This window comes from Calonectris borealis, chromosome 20 (genome assembly GCF_964195595.1).
Source record: "Calonectris borealis chromosome 20, bCalBor7.hap1.2, whole genome shotgun sequence".
Lineage (NCBI taxonomy): Eukaryota > Metazoa > Chordata > Aves > Procellariiformes > Procellariidae > Calonectris > Calonectris borealis.
The window spans coordinates 1672818-1692405 of NC_134331.1; the positions used below are offsets into that span (position 1 = coordinate 1672818).

General features: G+C 64.3%; 1 protein-coding gene across 1 annotated transcript in view; it reads left to right on the top strand.

Annotated features, from left to right (window-relative positions):
• The first annotated feature begins 7994 nt into the window (after positions 1–7994).
• SDK2 (sidekick cell adhesion molecule 2) overlaps positions 7995–19588 on the top strand; it is a 30321-nt gene continuing 18727 nt past the window's right edge. Inside the window, exons 1-4 of the mRNA XM_075170124.1 lie at positions 7995–8221; positions 16495–16601; positions 17928–18075; positions 18877–19010. Of these exons, the coding sequence (XP_075026225.1) occupies positions 7995–8221; positions 16495–16601; positions 17928–18075; positions 18877–19010 (616 nt within the window). The remainder of the gene's footprint in view (positions 8222–16494; positions 16602–17927; positions 18076–18876; positions 19011–19588) is intronic.

The following is a 19588-nucleotide window of genomic DNA, read 5'->3' on the forward strand; positions in this document are numbered from 1 at the left end:
TCTCAGACCGTTGGGGAGGCAGGGCTGCCTCTGCCAAGTGGGAAAATCACAGCCAGCGCAGGATTTTCTGAGCGGCAAAGGAGAGGGCTGTGATTAGCAGCCCCAGCGTGGAGAAGCAGCAGCCGTAGGGCACCGTTTTCAGGTCCCCCTCTGTCCCAGCTCACCTTTGGGAACCCCGTGGGCCTGGGGAACTGCTGCAGCTCGGATGGGGCTGGAGGGGAGGTCTGGGGTTGGGGTGCCGCTGCAGCCCAGCCGGTCTCCCAGGGACGGATGGGAGCTGTGGCGGGAGGGATGGTGACGTGCGTGGGGCAGGGGCTGCCCTGGGGTGGCAGCACCCGGGATGCGTGTGTGGGTCCTCATCCTCACCCTGGGTTGCGCCTGCCCTTGGGAAAGGGTGTGCGGTGGGAAGGTGCCGTGTGGATGGGGAGAAGGGAAACCTGGTGGGACAGGGATGGGGGGCCGGGCTGGGGGCATCTCTCCAGCGTGCCGCGGCGAGTGAAGCACCATGAGCTTGCAGGTCCAAGAGCATCGCTCTCGGCTGACTCCCCGAGAAGCTGTGCCGTGGCCGAGCCGCCTTCCCGTGCCCCAGGAAGGAGGATTTCGCACAATTGCTCTCAGCCTCGTGCCACCGGCGAGCACCGAACCCCTTGGCTTGGGCTGTGCCCTCTAAATAATGCAGGAAGGCGAGTGCCGTCCGCAGGGGCCGCAGATAAACGCGGTAAATGGCTGAGAAATGGAGCGTGTCTTTTGGGAGCCACCTCCGCGCGTAGCGTGCCGGGCCCCTCTCCCTCCCTCCTGGCCGAGGCGGTGCTGCCGGGCCGGCACAGGTACAGGCGCGGGGGGGGAGGAGACGGAGCGGAGCTGCCGAGTCCACCGGAGCATTGGAAATTGCATTTCACGGCCGGGCGGACTGGGATACCAACCCCAGCACCGTGCGCCGGGCGCTCGGAGAGGAGATAAGATTTGATTAAGAAGGCCGCTATTAATTTATGGCAAGTACACTCATGATAGCGGAGAGGCTGCTTTTAATTAATAGCCAGAAGGAGAGTTTTAAAGCTCTTGGTCTCAGTGGGGGAGAAGGGGAAGGAGGGGAAAAGCAGAAAAGGAAGGGAAGAAAGTAAGTTGTGAGGATTAATGGACACATGTGCAGTGATAAGTCTTTTTCTTAGTAAAAAGAAAAAAAAAACACATTAAAAGACACACCATGGGTGGGGGTGCGTGGGGCGGCCTGGCTGATCCGTGGGGCTGAGATGGGCAGGATTGTGCTGGCTACCTTTGGCACTGCTCCGTGTGCCAGTGGGGACTGAGGCCACCCCGTGGCACCCCATGGCCACCAGCCCAGGCGTCCCCTGTGGCTGACCCTGTGCTCCCGGGCCAGCCCTTTCCAGTGGGATCAGGACCGATGCTGGGATGGATATTGGCTTTGGTGGGCGATGGGCTGGGGAGGATGGATCCGTCCTGCCCTGCTGCCAGCCCGGTGTGAGCCCCAGGGAGGCTGCAGCTACGGCCGGGGCTGGAGCCCCCCGGCTGCCCCCTTCCCCACAGCACTGGGGGAGGTGGGGACGCCCGGGCCCCCGAGGCCACCCAGTCCTGGTGCAAGCGGGAAGGGGAGTCCCTCAACCCCCAGCTGGGTCCCTGCTCTGCGGCTCGTAGCCGTGTTGCTGCGGGGGGTGCAGAGGGACCCCTCCCTTGGGCGCGGGGCAGGGGGTCCCGGCAGAGCGGGGCTGGTGCCACGTGAGGGGCACCTTCCCCATCGCGTCTGGCGTGGCAGCCCTGCCTTTCATCCCTGTTTGAGCAAGCCGAGCCGAATGCCGTGCCGCGCTGTGCTGTGCCGTACCGTGCCGTGCCTCCCTCCTGCCACGCACGGCTCCGCCGGGCCGGGCTTCGCCGGGGGTGTTGGCGTGAGGCAGGCAGATTAGAGAGGAGCGAAGGCGCTTTGGCACGGCGCCTCGGCACGCTGCCGCAGGGCACCAGACCCCTTTGCTGGTGGGTTTTGCTGACAAACCTGCATTTTGCTGGGCGGTGAGATGAAAGTTGGGCTCTGCCGAGAGCCCCGTGCCGGGGGGGTGTCACGGCACGGCCACGCTCGGGGCTCCGATGTCCCTGCGGGTGAGCGGTGCTGCATGGGTGCAGGATGTGAGCCGCCACCCCTGCTCCCACCGGTGCTTCTCCATCGCCGTGCAGCCGGGTTTGGCGCTTCCCCCCCTGCCCCTTCCCCAGATTTGAAGCTGACATTGATTCACTGCGGGAGAGGGGATGAACCGAAGGGGACGTGTTCTGCCGGAGCGGGGCAGGGCTCCAGCGCTGGCCCTGCCGTGCCAGGTGAGGCTGGCGTGGCTGGGGGCTGCCAGCCGAGCAGATGGGCGCTGGCGAGCGGGGGCCACGCGTGCGGCGAGTTTGGGGGGGGCTGTGCTCGGGGGGTGGCGGCTCAGGTTGCTTCGTGCCTGCTCAGGTGTCGGGAGGAGGCGAGCGGGGCTCAGCGAGGATGCCCACGCCATCTCGACCCTGCTCTCGGCTTTGTCCTTGGCACCTCCTGGGCACCTGGGTCTCCCCGGCCGCCTGGGTCCCCGCTCGGCAGCACGCCATGCTCCGCGGCTCCCCAGGTGCCGGGAGCTTTCAGCATTTCAATTCTGTGTTTGCTTTTTATTAAGGGGATGAAGCCTCGTCTGAGGAATACTAATGGCTCCGGCGGTGGTGGAGAGCGCTGCTAATCCCCCAGCACCTGCCGGCCACCCGCCCCGCGTGGCCCCTGCCACCGCCCGGGAGGGGACCGCGGTGGGGACACCGGGGGCACCGGGGACTGTGCCGGGGCGTTGCGGTGGCTCCCGTCCCCGCGGTGGGGCCGTGCCCTCGGTGCCCGCAGGGACGTGTGCCATTTAATCATCCCGGTGACTTTACCAACAGCTGCTGAAAAATTGATGCCTTCCAACTGCGCGCCGGCGTCTGACAAGCAGAAAATGTAACTTAGCCAAGGGACGGCTCCTTGGGCGGCAGCACGGCCCCGGGGCTTCGCCCGTCCTCCGCCAGGGCCCTGGGCACGGGGTGGCCACGGAGGGGACGTGGTTTGTCCCTGGGGACAGCCGTGGCCAGGGTGGGTCCCCTGGGGTGATCTCTCATTGCACCCAACCAGGGCTGTGACCCCAGCGGGGTGCTCGGGGACATTGCGGTCCCCCGTGGGTGCTGTGTCTGGGGGCCATGGGGTGCCCCGGCGATGTTAACCCCTTCCCTGCCATGGCGGCGCAGGCCCCCCCGCCTGCCCCCAGCCCCCAGATGCAGAGCGGCTGCTGCGGTGCTGGGGAACTGCGCCGCGAATATGTTACACAAATGAATAATAAAAACAAAGGAAAATTACCCTCTTTATTGAAACTCGTTTTAGGAATAAAACAATTATTCTGGTAATTGAAAAAATGTGTCATTAAATTAAATGCAGTGGTTCCTATTAAAATTTTAGTGGATTTCTCCTTCTCTGTTTCTTTTTCCCCCTTTTTCCTTCCCTCCCTCCCTCCCTGCCTCCGCTGGCGGCTAAAGGCTGGTAATTATAGCGGAGGGTTTCGCTTTCTCTTTATTGTTTTTTAATCTCCTCGTGCTGCGGAGCGCCAGCGATAGTCTGATGCAAAGAGATTTAGCTCCATCTCCCTGTGCTGGGGGGGCACCGGGGGCCGGAGCGGGAGCATGGGGCTGCTCGGTGGCAGTGCCAGGCAGCTGTGCCAGCGCTGCCGGCCAGCTGCCATCCTGCTTTCTGGGCAGCGATGCCCCAGGAGGGACGGGGGAGCCCTGCAAAGCCTGGGGGACCGGGGACACAGCTCTGTCCCCCCTCCCATGGTTGAGGTGGGTGCAGACGCGGAGCAGTCCCTGCCCAGGGCTGTCCCTTTGCACCGGCCGCATCCCGGCCGGACCAAAGAGGGGCCGGTGGGAAGGGAGGGAGGCGGTGGTGTTATTTCCTTCGAGTCGGGTGTTGGTGCAGGGTGGCCGAGGCGCTGGGCACGGCACTGGGTACTGGTACCCGGTGTTGGTTGGGCTCCATTGGGTGCTTGGAGCCCACAGGGGCAGACGGGCCCGATTCAGGGCATCCCACCGGTGCTGGCAGGCACCGGCTCGGTTGAGGCTGCCCGGCGCATCCCACTGTTTCTCACCCTGATTCATGTCAGCAGGAACGGGTGCTGGGCTGATCAGCTTCCGACTAGCGAGCTGGGGAGGGGAGAGGCTGGGTGTCACCCCCTGTCCCCGAGGGGCAGCGGGGTGGTGACCCTGGGCTGAACCCAGGCATGGCGGGGGGCTGTGCTCCCCCCTTGCTGTCACTGTGCCGGTGCTCGTGCAAAGATGGGAGGAGGACTCGGGTGTCTCGCGAGCTGCTAGTCCTTGGCTGGGGGCAGAGCCATGGGGACCCCGTGCGCCCATTCCCATCTCGTCTCCGCTTGCCGGGGTTCGCTGAGCACGGGGGGATCGCTCCCTCCTCCCCGCCGCCAGCAGCTGCCCGGCAGAGCCCTGCCCTTGGCAGGCATTCCGGGATTCCTCCGGGCTTAAGACTCCCCGTCCCTTCCCATCAAGAGGGATTTGAAGCCAGGAAGAGGGGGGCTTAGTTCCCAGCTCACCCATTACACCCGGGAATTAGGATCCATTACTGCTCTTTTGGCGAGGCCGGGGGCCCCTGCCCTACATCCGCACCCCCTCCCCGGCACTAATGCACCGGGCTCAGACCCAGCTCCCGGCAGCCCTTATGTAAATAAAGTGCAGGGGCAAAGATTTTGATCCCATTAGGCAGGATTAGTGCCTTGCAAGGCCCCGGCATTAAAATGTCATCAGCGGTGGAGGGAGAGAGCCGGGATCGTCCCCATTCCCGTCCCCCTTCCCTGTTGTCAGCACTTGGCATCCCATTTATCCCATCCAGCACCGCTGGCAGCTCGGCTGGAGCGGCTCAGCCTGGAGGCAGCGTCCCCTGCACCATTCCCCATCGGGGCTCAGCCCCAAGGTCACCGGTGCTGGGGGGGCCGGTGCAGGCAGGATGGGGACGGCAGGGTTTGGTGGCACCTTTCTGCATGGAGGGGACTGCGCTGGGCTGGCATAGCTGGCACAGCATGGCACGGCACGGCACGGCACCCGGCCGGGGGCCCCGGGGAGCTCAGCACCGGTGCTGCCAGCAGATGTGCAGATGTTCCTGGGGACACCTCTCGCTGCCGCCTGTGTTTGGAAAGTGATGAATTTCTGCACCAACTAATTAGTCTCTAATTAGCAAGTGGAGTGTAAACAGTCACAACAGATGGGGGAGAGGCGGAATTAGCAGTAATGACCCTTCGTTTGGGGGGGACGTGGCTGTCATGCACCGGGAATCCTCCCGCTGAGTCCAGGACCGGGGGAATCGCAGCCCCCTCCGTGCCGGCTCTGCGGTGAGGTGGTGGGCACCCCTGTGCACCCCGGATTTGGTGGTGCTGTGGCCTGTCCTGCTGCCGGGATGGCGGGAGAGAGGAGCTCCCCCCGGCCTGCTGGGAGCAGAGCTGAGATGCCACGTGCTGCTGGTGTGCCGGGGAGCAGGGGGAAACTGAGGCAGGGAGGGCTGCAGGAGGGGCTGGGGTGCGAGGGGCTGCAGCGCTGCTCAGCGCCAGGACCCCCCACCCTTCTCCCCTCCGAGCCGCCGCACATTGTGCTGGAGGTGGGAGCCGGCGCCGATGGCTGCCGGGGGGCTGGTGGGCCGGCGAACGCCGGGAAGAGGCTGTCTCGTTCCCGGAGGCCTCTCCGGAGATGTCGGCACTAAACCGGCCATGTTCCCCTCCCCGGGTTCCTCCTCTCCTCCGGCCGGCCCCGCCGCTGGGCTGGGGTCCCCGGTGAGGCGTGGGGCTCCCGGGCGGCCGCCCTTGCTGGGCGCTGGACAGCCGGGAGGGTGATGAGGATCTCACACACGGCCGCCCCGGGGGAGCACGGCCAGAGCTTTTGCCCCCGCAAGGGACACCCGGTGCACCCGGGCCCCCCGGCCCCGTTGTCCCCTGCCCGTGGCTGGGGGGGTTTCGGCTTTCCCAGGGGAGCAGAGGAGCCGGTGGGGAGGGGGGACGGGGGAGCCGCCTGGTCCGAGGCGGCTGCCGTGACCTTCGCGGGCAGATAACGATCGCACGATCAATAGTGGAATTAGGAGCCGCCTCTCCTCCGCTGCGCCGTTTTTCACCCCTTAATGCAGAACAGATGGCTCGGGCGCTTCAAAGCAAGATGAGCCTTAGCTGCTTAAAATCAAATTAGGATGTATGCGAACGGCGCGCGGGCCCAGGGGAAGGTGTGCCAGGGGCACCCTGCCTCCCAAACGCCTCCCAAACGCCTCCCAAACGCGGGGTGCTGGGCTCTGGGGGGGTGCACTGAACACGCCAGGTCTCAGTCCCGCTGTGCCGCCGGAGCGCTCAGCCGGGCCCTGGCAGCGCAGCCCTGCGGTCCCGTGGTTTCTGGTGCGGCCCGTGCGTGCGTGACCACCGCCGGTGCCTGGGCATCAGCCCGTTTCGCCGTGAGTCCTCGCTGCAGTGATGCATCGGCTGCATCTAGCCCAGCCGGACCCCCGGTCTGGTCCATGGCTCATTTACTGGTTCCATGCAGGAGCTGGCGTCTGGCTGTGCCACGGCCCCAGCCGAGGGCTGCGGTAATCCCGCAAGTCTCCAGCCCGATGTGGGCGAAGCTCCGGCGTTGCAGGTCAAGCTCCTGCCACGCCGTGGTGGGGACACGCGTGCACACGCGTGCAGAGGTGGCACATGCCGTGCACAGGCACAGATCCTGCGCCTGGACGTTCCCGCGAGCCCGGCTCGGTCAGCCCCAGCGGCACGTGTGTGCCTCACTCCTCGGGCGTCCCGAAAGCCGCAGCTCGGCTGCTGCAGGGCTGCCACGAGCTCTCCAGACCGGGGAACCACGCGGCCACGGGCCGGGCTCACAGCCAGCTGCCCTTGGTGCCAAACCCCACGGCCGGGGCACCGAGCTGCCGTAGTGCCCGCGGGCAACCTGCTGCCCCTGCGGCGTCGGGGGCTGCTGCAGGGTTCGGTCCTAGTGCCCCACGCCTGCTTTGCGAGGTGCCCCGGTGCCCGGATCCAGCCCGGACCTGGGGCAGGGGCACTGGGGTACAGGCTGCCCGCACCAGCCAGCGCTGCGGAAGGTCAGAGAGGAGAATTAAATTAAGGAGCCGTGAGCTTGCTCCTTCCCTGCCTAATGACTTGCCTGGCATTTGGCAGCACGGTGCCCACCCCGGGGACAGGCAGGAGAGGGCAGCCGGGTGTAAATCAGATGGGCATCTCCACGTGGGTGCAGCAAGTGGGCACCCCAGGGTGTGCAGGAACCGGGCCCCGCCAGCCAGGAGAGGAGAGGGACCCCCAGTGCAGGTCTGGTGGTGTCTGGGTGCCTCTGAGCTCCTGCAAACTCGTGACACCCCCCAGGGTGGTGGGGCACCGGAGCAGGCTGAGCCTGCGGGCACGGGCACTGCTTTGGTGCGGAGAGCCGTGGCAGGAATTCAGCTCCCGCACACAAGAAAGCAAAGCCCTGCCCCAAAGAAAAAACCCAAAGCTGTGATTGAAAGCGCACTTGAAAGCTGCTGGGGAATATGAATGTGTCTTTGAAGTAAAAGGGCTTCCATTTGTTAAGCAGAAAATGGAGCTGTGTGTTTCGATTTATAGTTTTACTTAGCAAATAAAACAGGAGAGGAGAAGTGTTTATGTCTCGCTCCGCTCCCAGCCCCTCCGCCCCCTTCACCCCCCGAGTTAAAAGCTCGGTGCTTCTGAAACGCTACAAAGGCAGCCGGGAATAAAGCAAAGCAAGCAGCTTAGATAAACCCTAGATGGGCTAAGCTGTTGTCGATAGGCTTGTGAAATGGCTCGGGGGGGGGAAATGGCCAGTGGAGGGGTCTGGGGGCCCCAGCTGGGGCAGGGGGGCGGGGAGGTGGCAGCCAGCATCCCCCTGCCCACGTGCTGCTGGGTTATGGTCCTGCCCGTGATGAAGTGGTCCTGATGCTGTGGGGCTGGCAGGCGGTGGGGCCGGGCATGTTGTGCGTGGGGCCGGTGTGGGGCAGCTCATGGTTCTCAGCCCCTCTCCCTCCTCTCTCCGCAGACGATGTCTCCCCGTACTTTAAGACGGAGCCGGTGCGGAGCCAGGTCCACCTGGAGGGGAACCGCCTGGTCCTGACGTGCATGGCGGAGGGCAGCTGGCCCCTCGAGTTCAAGTGGCTGCACAACAGCCGGGAGCTGACCAAGTTCTCCCTGGAGTACCGGTGAGTCCCCGCCGCCGAGCACCCGGGGTGAATCCCGCCCGGCAGCCGCTGCGGCACAGCAGGCGTTGCAAGGGGATGCTGTCCCGGGGAGGGGGGCGGCACGGGGGCAGGGGTTAGGATGCGGGGAGCTGCCGCCTCTGTTTGGAGAGCAAACGGTGGATTTAAGCAGGTCAACACCGGGGAGGAGGCGTTTGCCCAGAGCGGGATTAACACCCGGCTCGTGGCTCCCCGAGAACGGCCCGACCAGGGGAAGGAGCAAGAAAGGGCAGCACGAGAGATTGCTGCAGGTTCGGGCACCCAGCCCCATGCACCGACTAATCCTGCCCAGAGCGGCCGGCCCCGCGTCACTGCCCGCTTGGAGCTCGCCTTTAAATCAAGCCGGGCACCTCTCGCCATCTCTTCGGTCTGCGTGTGTCATCCTCTCTGTTTTAATCAATAATTCAGCCTGAGACAAGCCGTTCCCCTTTTAAAGGCATTGAATCCGAAGGCTTCGTGTTGCTGTAGCAACGCGGGGCTCCGGGATGCCAGGAACGCAGACAATGTGGCTGGGTGACGTCCCCTCCCCGGCACCTTGTGCCGTGCTGGGTCCCCTCCCCGGCACGGAGCCATGCTGGGTGCTGGAGCAGTGGCCATCCTTGGGGACCCTGGGGGCTGTCCCCCACTACGCCGTGGTGGCTGCAGCTCTGCGATGCCCCCGATGCCCCAGGCTCGGTGCTGGGTGTCTGCACCAGTGCTGGGTGCCCCGTGGGACAGGTCCCTTGTCCCTAACCCCGGTGTCGAAGCTCAGAGACCTGCTGAACCCCGCGATTCCCACAGCTCACGCCGGTCAGGAGTCGTGTTGGCTGCAGAGGGAACAATGCCAAATGTCAGCCCTTAAATGGGATTGTGGGGACAGTGGTGACAGCGGGGAGGGGGGGACGCAGAGCCCGTGCGGGGACTCCAGGGCAGCTGCACAGCGCTGGGGCAGAGCCACCCACCCAGGGTGCAGAAAGGCATCAGGACCCTGACCCCGGGCTCTGCCCCATCCTTGGAGCGGGTCGGGGTGCCTGGGGGGCACCTCCAAACCAAGAACGGGGACTTCTGGCCTCCTTTCCTGAGTCTGCTCCTGGGTTTGCTCCGTGCCTCAGTTTACCCTTCTGTAGGAAAGGGGCCAGTGCTCGTGTCTCTGCTGTGGGATGCCCGGCAGCTCTGGAGCCCCGCGTCCCTGCATCCCTGTGCCAAGGTGACTCCTTTCCCCGGAGCCCCCGGCCCCCGCCTCCGGCTCCAGCATCCAGCCAGAAAGGATTAAGGAAGGAAGCGAGAAAATAAACAAACACGTGGGGAAAACCCAAACAAACCCAGCCGCAGCTAATGAAGCAAACAGCCTCTATGCAAATCGCTGCCTGGCTTTAACCCGTCCTCTCCGCAGCGAGGATGCAACCTGCCAGCATCAGCTTCGTTCTGCCCAGCGTGCGCTGCCGGTCCCCGGGTCTCCGCGGGGATTTAATGTGTTGAGATGAGAGTTTGGACGTCTTGCCTGGAATTGAAGGCTGCTGGTGAGGAAGGCGAAGTACCAAAATTAGTTATGATGGGCAGAAATTGAATTTTAATAGAGATGTCGGTGGCACGGAGCCAGCCTGCTCAGGCAGTGGGAAGGTAGTAATTAAAAGTTAACGAGTTTAGAAAGAGAGTAATCCTTGGAGAGGGGAGGGCTGATGGCCGGGGAGGGTCAGAGATACCTCTGTCTGTGCCGGGGCCAGGAATGGCTGTGGGTGCATTGGCAGCGTGGGTGAGGGATGCGGGGTGCAGCCAGGCCCCCCCCAGCCTGGGGCTGGCACATGCCGTCCCCAGCGTGTCCCCACTCCGGGGGCAGGAGGGACCTTCCCCAGGGCCTGGCCGTGCCCGTGACGGATGCACCGTGCTTTGCCGCAGGGCCATGTGCTGCGGGGGGGCCGTGCCCGGGGAGCCGGCCGGGCTTGGTGGCATCACCTCACAGTTCCCGATCAAGACAGCGTGTCACCTGAGCATTTCGTCCTCAGCGTCCTCACCACTCCTCCCCAAATCCTCTCCTGCAGCAGGGCATCCTGCCAGCCCCGCCGGCTGCTATCGCCCTTGTGCATTTTACCTGTTTTTCTGGGGGCTGTGGGCTGGGGCTCGCACCCCCTCGGCCCCGCGCTCCCCGTGAGCTGCTCTGCTTCATCCTCATCATCTGTTGGTCGCCGAGCTCACGCCGCGTTCTAAGGGAAGGAGCCGCTCTCCCAGTTTGGCAGCGTGTTTCCATGGCGACCGCCCTTTCCTTCCCGCAGCGATTCAGCCGCCAGCTTGCCACCGGAGCGACTTGTTGGCGTGCTGCGAAGGGCAGGTGGGGAACGGGCTCCGCAGGTCCCCGGCCCCGAGCCGGCGAGGGCCAAGGCAGGGCCTCTGCGTGCAGGTGGAGCCGACCCCTCAGGAGCATCCCTGGGGACCGCGGGGGGATCGGGGACCCGCTTGGCTCCATGTGCATGCAGAGCTGTCCTTCCCCAGGAGCATCCCTGGGGATCGAGCGCGATCAGGGACCACAGAGGGATTGGGGAGCAGCCTGGCTCTGTGTGTGTGTGGAGCCAGCCCCCCTTGGGAGCATCCCTGGGGACCGTGGGGGATCGGGGACCAGCCTGGCTCTGTGTGTGCACGTGGACCTGTCCCCCCCCCGGGAGCATCCCTGGGGGCTGTGGGGGATCGGGGACCAGCCTGGCTCTGTGTGTGCACACGGACCTGTCCCCACCCCCGGGAGCATCCCTGGGGACCGTGGGGGATCGGGGACCAGCCTGGCTCTGTGTGTGCACATGGACCTGTCCCCCCCCCGGGAGCATCCCTGGGGACCGCGGGGGATCGGGGACCAGCCTGGCTCTGTGTGTGCGTGGAGCCAGCCCCCCTTGGGAGCATCCCTGGGGACCGCGGGGGATCAGGGACCAGCCTGCCTTCACCCACTTGCTGCCTCCGTTGCCTGCTGCTGGCGTGGGGTGCGTGGAGACAGCTCTCCCATGGGACCCCAGCTGCTTCCCACGCCTGGGGACCCCACAGCAAAACCCGTCCCCTCCGATGCCCGTTGTGACCTTCGTTAAGGTGACGGCAGGGCAGGCGGGCGGTGGAGGCTTGCCCACGCGCTCCGCTCCCACGCCCCGGCACGCCGGCACTGCGCTCTCCAGGGCCAGCTCTATTTTTCTGTGCATAATCTCGCCAGTGCCGGGCTCTCCTGCGAGCTCTCCAGAGCCTGACTTCTTCTCGTACGAGGAATCATAACATGCAAATCAGGCAGCTTGATGTCTTTAATGAAATCCTCGGAAGGAAAGCGCTTCTCTGGTGAATTGAGGATATTTATTTCTCATACAAGAAATTTAACGTGCAGATTAGTTGGGTCTGGTAATTTATCACATGAGATTGTCCTATTAAGGGTTGCATCGAGTCCTGCTGCCTTCGGAAATTACCTTACACATAGATTACCTCTGGACAGACTCCCATCCGTAGAGATGCATCTTCTATCTACTAAATCAGCCCTCTTTCCTCTCCCCACGTCCCTCCGCAGCTGGTGCGGGAGCCCAGCAGCTACTAAAGATTCTCCCGCCTCTTCCCAAGAGCCCAGATCCCCTTTGCCGGGAGCTCCGAGCCCGGGAAAGTGTAATTACATCTCCGACACTTGCTGGCTTCGCCGCCACGGTGCTCACCGCAGCAAAACAGCGTCGGCACGACTGATCCTCCCGGCCCTGCCCGGGGCTTCTCGGGCAAACTGCAGCCCCCAGACCCCGCAAGCCCCGGCGCTGGTTTCCAGCACGTGGTGTCCCGGTCTGCTCCTGTGCATGGGGAGGGTTGGCAGGAGCCGCCCTGCGTGGGCTCGCCGAGGAGGGGCAGGTTCGGGGCTGTTTGGACCCCCCCTTGCTGGGTTGGGATGTTTTGGGGTACGTGTCCCCCAGGGGTGCAGGGAACACGGCACGCTGCACATGCGGGACCCCACCAAGCCTTTATGGCCTTTTGAGGACCCCAGATGTCTGACACCTGTACTTTGTTCCCAAATTACGTAAAACGTAGAGCCAGGACCCTCTCTAAAGCACAGACCTGGGGGCAAACGGAGCGGTTCACCCCCGGCTCCCTGCTGGGACCCCGACTTGTGACGCTGCTGGCTGGGAGCTGGACCCGCTCTTTGCCAGCCCAGGTGAGAAGCCCAGCCCTTTCCCCGGGGAGCTAATTGCCATTCAATAATATAATTAATGGAAGCTGATGAAGATTGGAGGGGTTGCAGCCAGGCTAAGTGGGAGCCCAGCAGTGAGCTCCTGGTGCCCGTGGCTCCAGCCTGGCCGGCTTCACCTTCGGCACTGCGGCGTGGCAGCCAGCGTTGCGCCTGGCAAAGCCCCCGGGAGCGCCGGGGAGGCAGCGCCGAGCGGGTAACGGGCAGCACGGGGTGGGCTTTGCTGGCGATGCTTGTGCTGTGAAGCCTCCTGCCGTTCCCTGTGCTTTGTTTGGCTTTGAGGGGGGACATGGGGAAGCTGGCGTGAGCAAGCGGCAGCGATTGCGGGCGCAGGGCAGCGGTGCCCGGCAGCCGCGCGGGCATCACGGCTGGCAGGAGGCACGTGGGGGGAAGGCGATGGAGGGGATCTCCTTGCTGGGACCTTACGTGGGCTCAGGCAGCCACGGGAAGGAGACTGGCGGAGGGCTCTCGGGCCCGAAGGTGCCACCTGAGCGGGGCGGTGGCGGTGGCCGAGCTCCCGGTGAGGGACGCGCCGGAGCCCTCCGGCTGCTGCAACACAGATTGAGGCTTGTGCGCTCGCTCCCCTCCCTGCTCTGCAGGAAGGCGGCAGATTAATACGTGGGCATTAATTATTAAATGGCTCATTGTTCTGGCAGGGCCAATTGAGGCGGTGATTTACAGGGCTGCCGGTGCCCACCAAATTCCCCTGACCAAAAGAAAACACTTCTGGCAAGCGGAGAAGCGACGGCTCCGGCCATGTGTGTCAAAACAGAGCCCTTTCCAATCAGGAGCTAATTGAGATCCAATAATACAGTTAACAGGGGCTGATGAAATACCAGGGGGGTTATTTAAAAGCACGTTGAGCGGAAGCCCAGCGCCGCGGCTGGGCGCGGGCGGAGGCGCTGGGACGCGGGGCTCAGATGCTGGGAGTCGTTAAACCTTTGCTAAGTGTGTTTTAATGCTCATTTGACATTTCATTATCGCACAGTAACTATTCAAATACATGTCCCCTCTAGAATTAATTAGTCGTTATACAGGATATTAATCAAAGGGGACTGTGCCAATGTGCTTATATCCAAAATCCGATCCAGCTGTTGCTGTTACTGGGCGGCACTGGAAGAACCACACAGATTTCTGCACTCTTCTGGCTTTCAATTTGATGGATCAAATCCTTTGGCTGATGCTTTTCCCGGCCCCTCTCCACCCCCTCAATCTAATAATAATTCGACAGCGTCAGCCCCATGCTTCTCAGCAACCCTACAATAATAGAGCCGCGAGCATCAGCCACGGCTGGGGCATCGCTCTGCCGGCGCGCAGGGGCCTCGCGGCACCGTGAGCAACCCTACAATAACAAGGCAGTGTGTGCAGCCCGGCGTACCGAGCGTATCGGTGCTACCGGTGCCTTGCCAGGGCTGCACGGCGAGGGGGGTTATGGCTGATCGCCGTGCTGTGCCCTGCCCTGCCTCGCCGCCGTGGAGCTGCTGGGTAGGTGGATGGGGAGGTCGTCGTTCCGACGTGCAGCCCATCCGTCTGTCAGATCGACCCGGTGCCAAAGCCTTCCGCCGGCCGGCTGCTTCTGCAAACCCGCCGGTCCCCCGGCACGGCGCTTCTGGCTCCGGAGCCCCCTCCTGACCCCGGGGCCGAGCGTGGCACAGCCGCTTCCTGACCGAGCCTGGAGACCGCCGCTGTTCTCCATCAGAGCGTTTTTTTGAAGCGTGGGTCAGTCCTCGCTTCGGAAGTGCTTTTCCCCACAGACAGTGCCCTGTCAACCTCCGTCTTTAAAAACAAACCAAAGAAGCCCCTGAAACAGCGGAGTCAGCAGCCAGGGCTGCGCCGGGAGCACGGCCAGACCTCGTCCGGCGTGAGCGGTGCGACACGCGCCTGCGGGCTGGTGGGTGGGCAAAGCGACCCGGGTGGGGCAGTGCCCGCGGCAGGATCGGCCCCGAGCGGAGGAGCCACTTGTGTGCATGGAGGAGCCGGGAGCTCCTGGCCACGGAGGAGCAGCCATGGCTCGTGGCCGCTCCTGCTTGCTCAAACTGGGGGGGCTGTGTGGGGTGCTGGGGCCGCCTGCTTCACCCCTCCTCCTGCCCGCAGCGCATCCCCCTGCGAGGGGGTGAAATCGGTTAGCGTCCCCTTACAGCCAGGCGTGATGAGGAAGGAAATAAAATCAGAGCGATCTTGGCTAAAAGCCTCCGTGGAAGCCGAGCGGCAGAGAACAAAGTCTCTGCTGGTATTTGGTTAATGACTGCGGGCCAGGCTGCGCCGGGAATTGATTTCCTTTCTCTGGGCTGTTTTCAGCCGCGTAGGTGCGTGCAAAACCTCGGCTCCTTAAAACCTCCTCCAGCCCCGGTGGCACGGGGACCGGGCCCCGTTAATTAGGGCTTCACCATCAGGGGGTGAAGGCTCCCCATGCCCACGGAGTGTCCCAGCCCCCAGGGACAAGGGGCTGTGCATCAGTGGGTGCTTCGTGTGTGGGTGCCTGTGAGCCCCAAGGGCGGGGGCGGTTTGGGTCCCACAGGGCGGCTCACGGGCTGCGCCGGGGGCTTTGCACTGGCCCCTCCCCGGGATGAGGGTTTGGAGGGGACGTGGCAGCGAGGACGTGGCAGGGGGGTGCACAGGAGGTCTGTGTGGGGACCCCTCCGCTGCTGAGCGGGCAGGTGAGCGTCAGCAGTGTCCGTCCGTCTGTCTGTCCACGTGCATGTCTGTGTTTAGGAGTCACGGTGTGTGATTTATTAACGAGGACACCACAAGGAGAGCGGGCCCATTATTCCTGGTGTCCGCATCAGTTCCTGACAGCTCCGTGGAATTGAAATATCTTATTGAAAGCCTCTGGGCATCATTTTTAAATATAAGCTATGACACTCAAGGGCATCCTCCCTTCTCCCGTGGGGACGGGCGACCCCCAGCATGCTGGGCGGGTGGGTGGGATTCAGCAGGTTTGGTGCCAGCCCCGCTGTGCCCATCCCAGCTCGGTGGTGCCACCGGGAGAGGCTGGAGCCCCGTGTCCCCGGCACCATCTCCCGCACCGGGGAGGGTGGGCACAGGGGCCCGCTGTGCTTCCCAGCAGAGGGGACGTGCTCCTCGTGTCTTCTGAAAGTTTAATTTACGCTCAGTTATCAAAAGAACAAACAAAGCTCTGCTGAAACAGCCCGCGGCATGTTTTAATGCAAGATTAGATTTTGGGCAAGGAGGGTTGAGCTTGCTTCTTTATTCCCTTACTGCTTTATCTCGGAGCGCTCCCATCGGGGAAGGCGATGCTGCGGTGCCTGCCCAGCCCCCGCAGGACCACCAGCCTGCGAGGCCGGTGAGGGGGGTCCAGCCCATTTTGGGGGGTGTTGGAGCAGGAGCGCCTGCGTCCCTCCTGGGGGTGGGGACTGCTCGGCGCGGTCTGGTGACTGCGGGGTCCGGCTTGGGGACCGGGGTGATGCTCAGGGCCGGTGGGCGAGTCGGGACGTGGTTATTTCCTTTATCTGCTTATCAGCTGTTGGCGCTGACTGCTGATAAGAGCAGCCGCTGGGCGCTGGGGGTGATAAGGCGGCTCAGCCCCGGCTAATCGGAACGGTGCTGGGCTCAGCCGCATGCGGGGCCGAGGTGGAGTGACACCGGCAGACCCCGGCGTGCCTCTGCCGTGCATCGCCGGGGCTCGGTGCAGGGGTCAGGACAGTGGGTGCCAGGTCCCTGGCAGCCGCCTCCGCTTTTGACAGCTCGAAGCCACTCGCCCAGCGGCGGTGAGTCACCGAGCACCCCCGGCACCGGGAGGGCGACGGCCGCCGGCTCTGCCGCGTGCGTGGCATGGTGAAAGCACCTCCTGCGTGCGTGGCCACGAGTCCCTCTGCGGCAGCGAGGGACACTGTTGTCTCCGCAGCGTGCACGAACATGCTTGCACAGACATCACGTACGTGCGTGTACAGACACCTCCGGCAGCTGCTCCTTGGGGAAGGAGCCGGCATCTAGCGCGGGGGTTGCTGCCCAGCAGTAAATGGGGGGCTTGTGGAGGACCTGCAGCCTCTCCCGGGGGCTGTGACGGTCACTTGGCTGTCCCCCCCGCCGCTGAGGTGACTCCTCTCTCCCGCAGGTACATGATCACGTCGCTGGACCGCACGCACGCCGGCTTCTACCGCTGCATCGTCCGCAACCGGATGGGAGCCCTGCTGCAGCGCCAGACCGAGGTGCAGGTGGCCTGTAAGTGACAGCCCCGCTCGGCGGGGTCCGGCCGGGGGCACCCAGCCCCCCGGCGCTGCGGGGCGGCTCGGGCGTCGGTGCAGCCAGCACACGAGTCCGGAGCATCCCTGGGGCGATGCTGGGAGGGATGGGGCTGTTCCCGCCCCTGCTGCCCAGCCGGGCTGTGGCGGTTGCGGGGTGCAGGGGGGCACCCCGCGGGCAGGGCAGAGCGCGGGGTGCAGGTAGAGAGCGCCGGGGCCAGGAAACCTGCAGCACCGCGTCCGGGCAGGGTGAAACACTTTGCAGTGTGAAAGCAGCCCCGCTGCGTGGGGCGCTGAAAGCGAACACGGGTTATAATCGCTACTGAAAGCAAACAGGGGTGCGTGGGGCCAGGCGGCCGCACCCGTCAGCGCGGGAGCAGGGGCAGCCGGGCTGGCGGCTACGTCCTGGGTGCCACAGCTTGGCACGGATCCTGCAAACGAGCGGACTCGAGCGGGATGGGCCAGACCTCGGGGGTCCGTGCTGGGGGGTGATGCAGAGGCACCACGGGGGGCTTAAGCAGGACAGGAGGGTGCTGGGGCCCGGGACGCTGGCTCTGAGCCCCGGGGGACTTGTCCCTCTCTGTCATCCCTTCCCTGCGGGATGCCCCCAATCCCGTCCCCTTAAACCCCTTCCTGAGGAGCAATGACAAATCAGAAAGCTAATGAGAAATTAATAAGGCAGCTGCGCTAACAACTAATGATAATGGCAAAGTCGTTAAAAAAAGATTCTTTACATGTTTTTAATTACAGCAATTAAGGGAAGTCAATAAAAATCCCCAGCCCCCCTTCTCCACGCACCCTACTTCGCTCTGCTTTCCTCAGCTGCTGTGCACTGCCAGCCTGCGAACGGCCGGGCAGGACGGAGCAGCGGGTGCCCCAACCTTCCCCGCGGAGCCAGGGTCGTGCCGGGGTGCTCCCGGCGCTGGGCCGTGGGTTGGGGCAGGGAGAGATGCCGAGGAGCGCCGGGGCTGAGCCCTCCTTGGTGGGGACACGTGGGCAGGGGTCCCGGTCTGGCGTGCGAGTGATGGGGCTGTGCAGCTCCGGGTGCTGCAGGGACGGATCCTGGTCTGAGCGCAGCCCCGCGCACGCAGGAGCAGCCCGTGGGGTCTGAGCCACCCCACCACCACCCCGCGCCCTGCGCCAGCCGAGCCGCCCCAGCGAGGAGGGGAGCAGAGAGCAGACCCCAGGGCAGCCCCTTGCATCCCCTGGGGGAGCCCATCCCCGTAGCCTCCAGCCCGCTCCCCAGCCGGACCCGGGGCCAGACCCTGCCCCAGCCCCTGACATGGTTCTCCCACACGTTTTGCAGACATGGGGAGCTTCGAGGACAGCGAAACGCAGCAGACCGTGTCCCACGGGGAGGCGGCCGTCATCCGTGCGCCCCGCATCGCCAGCTTCCCCCAGCCCCAGGTCACCTGGTTCCGCGACGGCCGGAAGATCTCCCCCAGCAGCCGCATGTGAGTGCCCCCGGCACCCCCCCCGGCACCCCCCCGGCATCCGGGGGGGCTGTGTTTCCCTCGGCTGCCATTGTCCTTGCAATAAGGGTGTTTAACAGACGTCTTGAGCGCATCGTGCTAAAACCCGGAGGCAGGCTTGGTGACTAATGGCTCTGTCATTGGGAAAATGAATTTTAAAAAAAATGAAAATAAGGAGGAGGAAGGCGGGCGAAAGGGGCGCAGCGTGCGCCGGGGCGGCAGCCGGCGTGACGGAGCCGGGCACGGCACACGCGCGCGTGCCAAGCGTCCCCGTGGGGCTGCGGCAGGCCCCGGCACCGCCGGAGCGGCGAGCCTGGCGCTGGCAGATGCAGCGTGTGGGAATTGAATTTGTAACCCACATTATGCAGGAATTGAACTGGTTCCTTTCTATTTGCAAAGCAGGATTGAGGAGATAAAACTCCTTTATCTCGTATTTAATGGTAAAAATATATTCCCCCAACCATTTTATGTTTCCAGCAGATTAGATAGTTCCATAAAAAAAAAAAAAAAAGAAAGTCCTATTAATCTGCACCCTCCGGCTTGGTGCGGGGGGGCATGGGGCTTGGTCCTGGCTCTTGCCTGGGGCCAGTGGCTGAGGCGAGCCCCTGGCCGGGGGCCGGTGCCTGGGGCAGGCGGGAGGAAGGCTGGGGGTCCTGCCCGTCCCATGTGGGTGCCCCAGGGCCAGTGTGGGTGCTGAGTGCAGGAACGAGGGTCCCCGCTCGCTGCCTCAGTGTCCCCATTGGGTTCGCATCCCCACCTCACGCCGCCCACTCGTCCCTGCAGAGCCATCACGCTGGAGAACACCCTCGTCATCCTCTCCACGGTGGCCCCGGACGCGGGGCGTTACTATGTGCAGGCGGTGAACGACAAGAACGGGGACAACAAGACGAGCCAGCCCATCACGCTGACCGTGGCCAGTGAGTGCGGGGGGCCTCGCCCCCCGGCCCCGCTCCCCCTGCGCCGCCTGGCTCGCCCCCAAGTTTAATTTGCAGTAAATCTCTTCGGAGGCTCCGGCTTTTGCTGACTTAACAGTTCAGCCGCCTCAAAATTTATTTAGGCACTTTGGGCCGTGCCGCAGGCGCTAATTGCATCACGGGCAGAGCCTCCCCCTCCGTCCCCGCTGCCGGGGCTGGATCCGGCCGTGCCCCGGGACTGGGCTGCGGGATGGGGTGGTGCAGCGTAGCCCCGACGGGAGCAGCTTTGCTGCCGGACACCCTGCCCCGCTCCCGCCCGTGTCCTCCTCTCAGCCCACGCTGCCGCGGATCAGCCCCCGCCTGGGGGAGACCCCTGTGGCCCCGTCCCTCCGGTCCCCTCGGACCCAGCAGGACCTGGCCGAGGGTCCCCCGGCCCCCGTTCAGGTGGTGACGGCCCATCCCAGGGAAGATGCCCCGAAGTGGGAGTCCTCCCGGTACTCTCATCCCGTCTCCCCTCCCGCGGCTCCACGGGGGGATTTATCCCTTCCCGCAGAGGGCTCTGCCTGTCCCCCTTCCCCTCC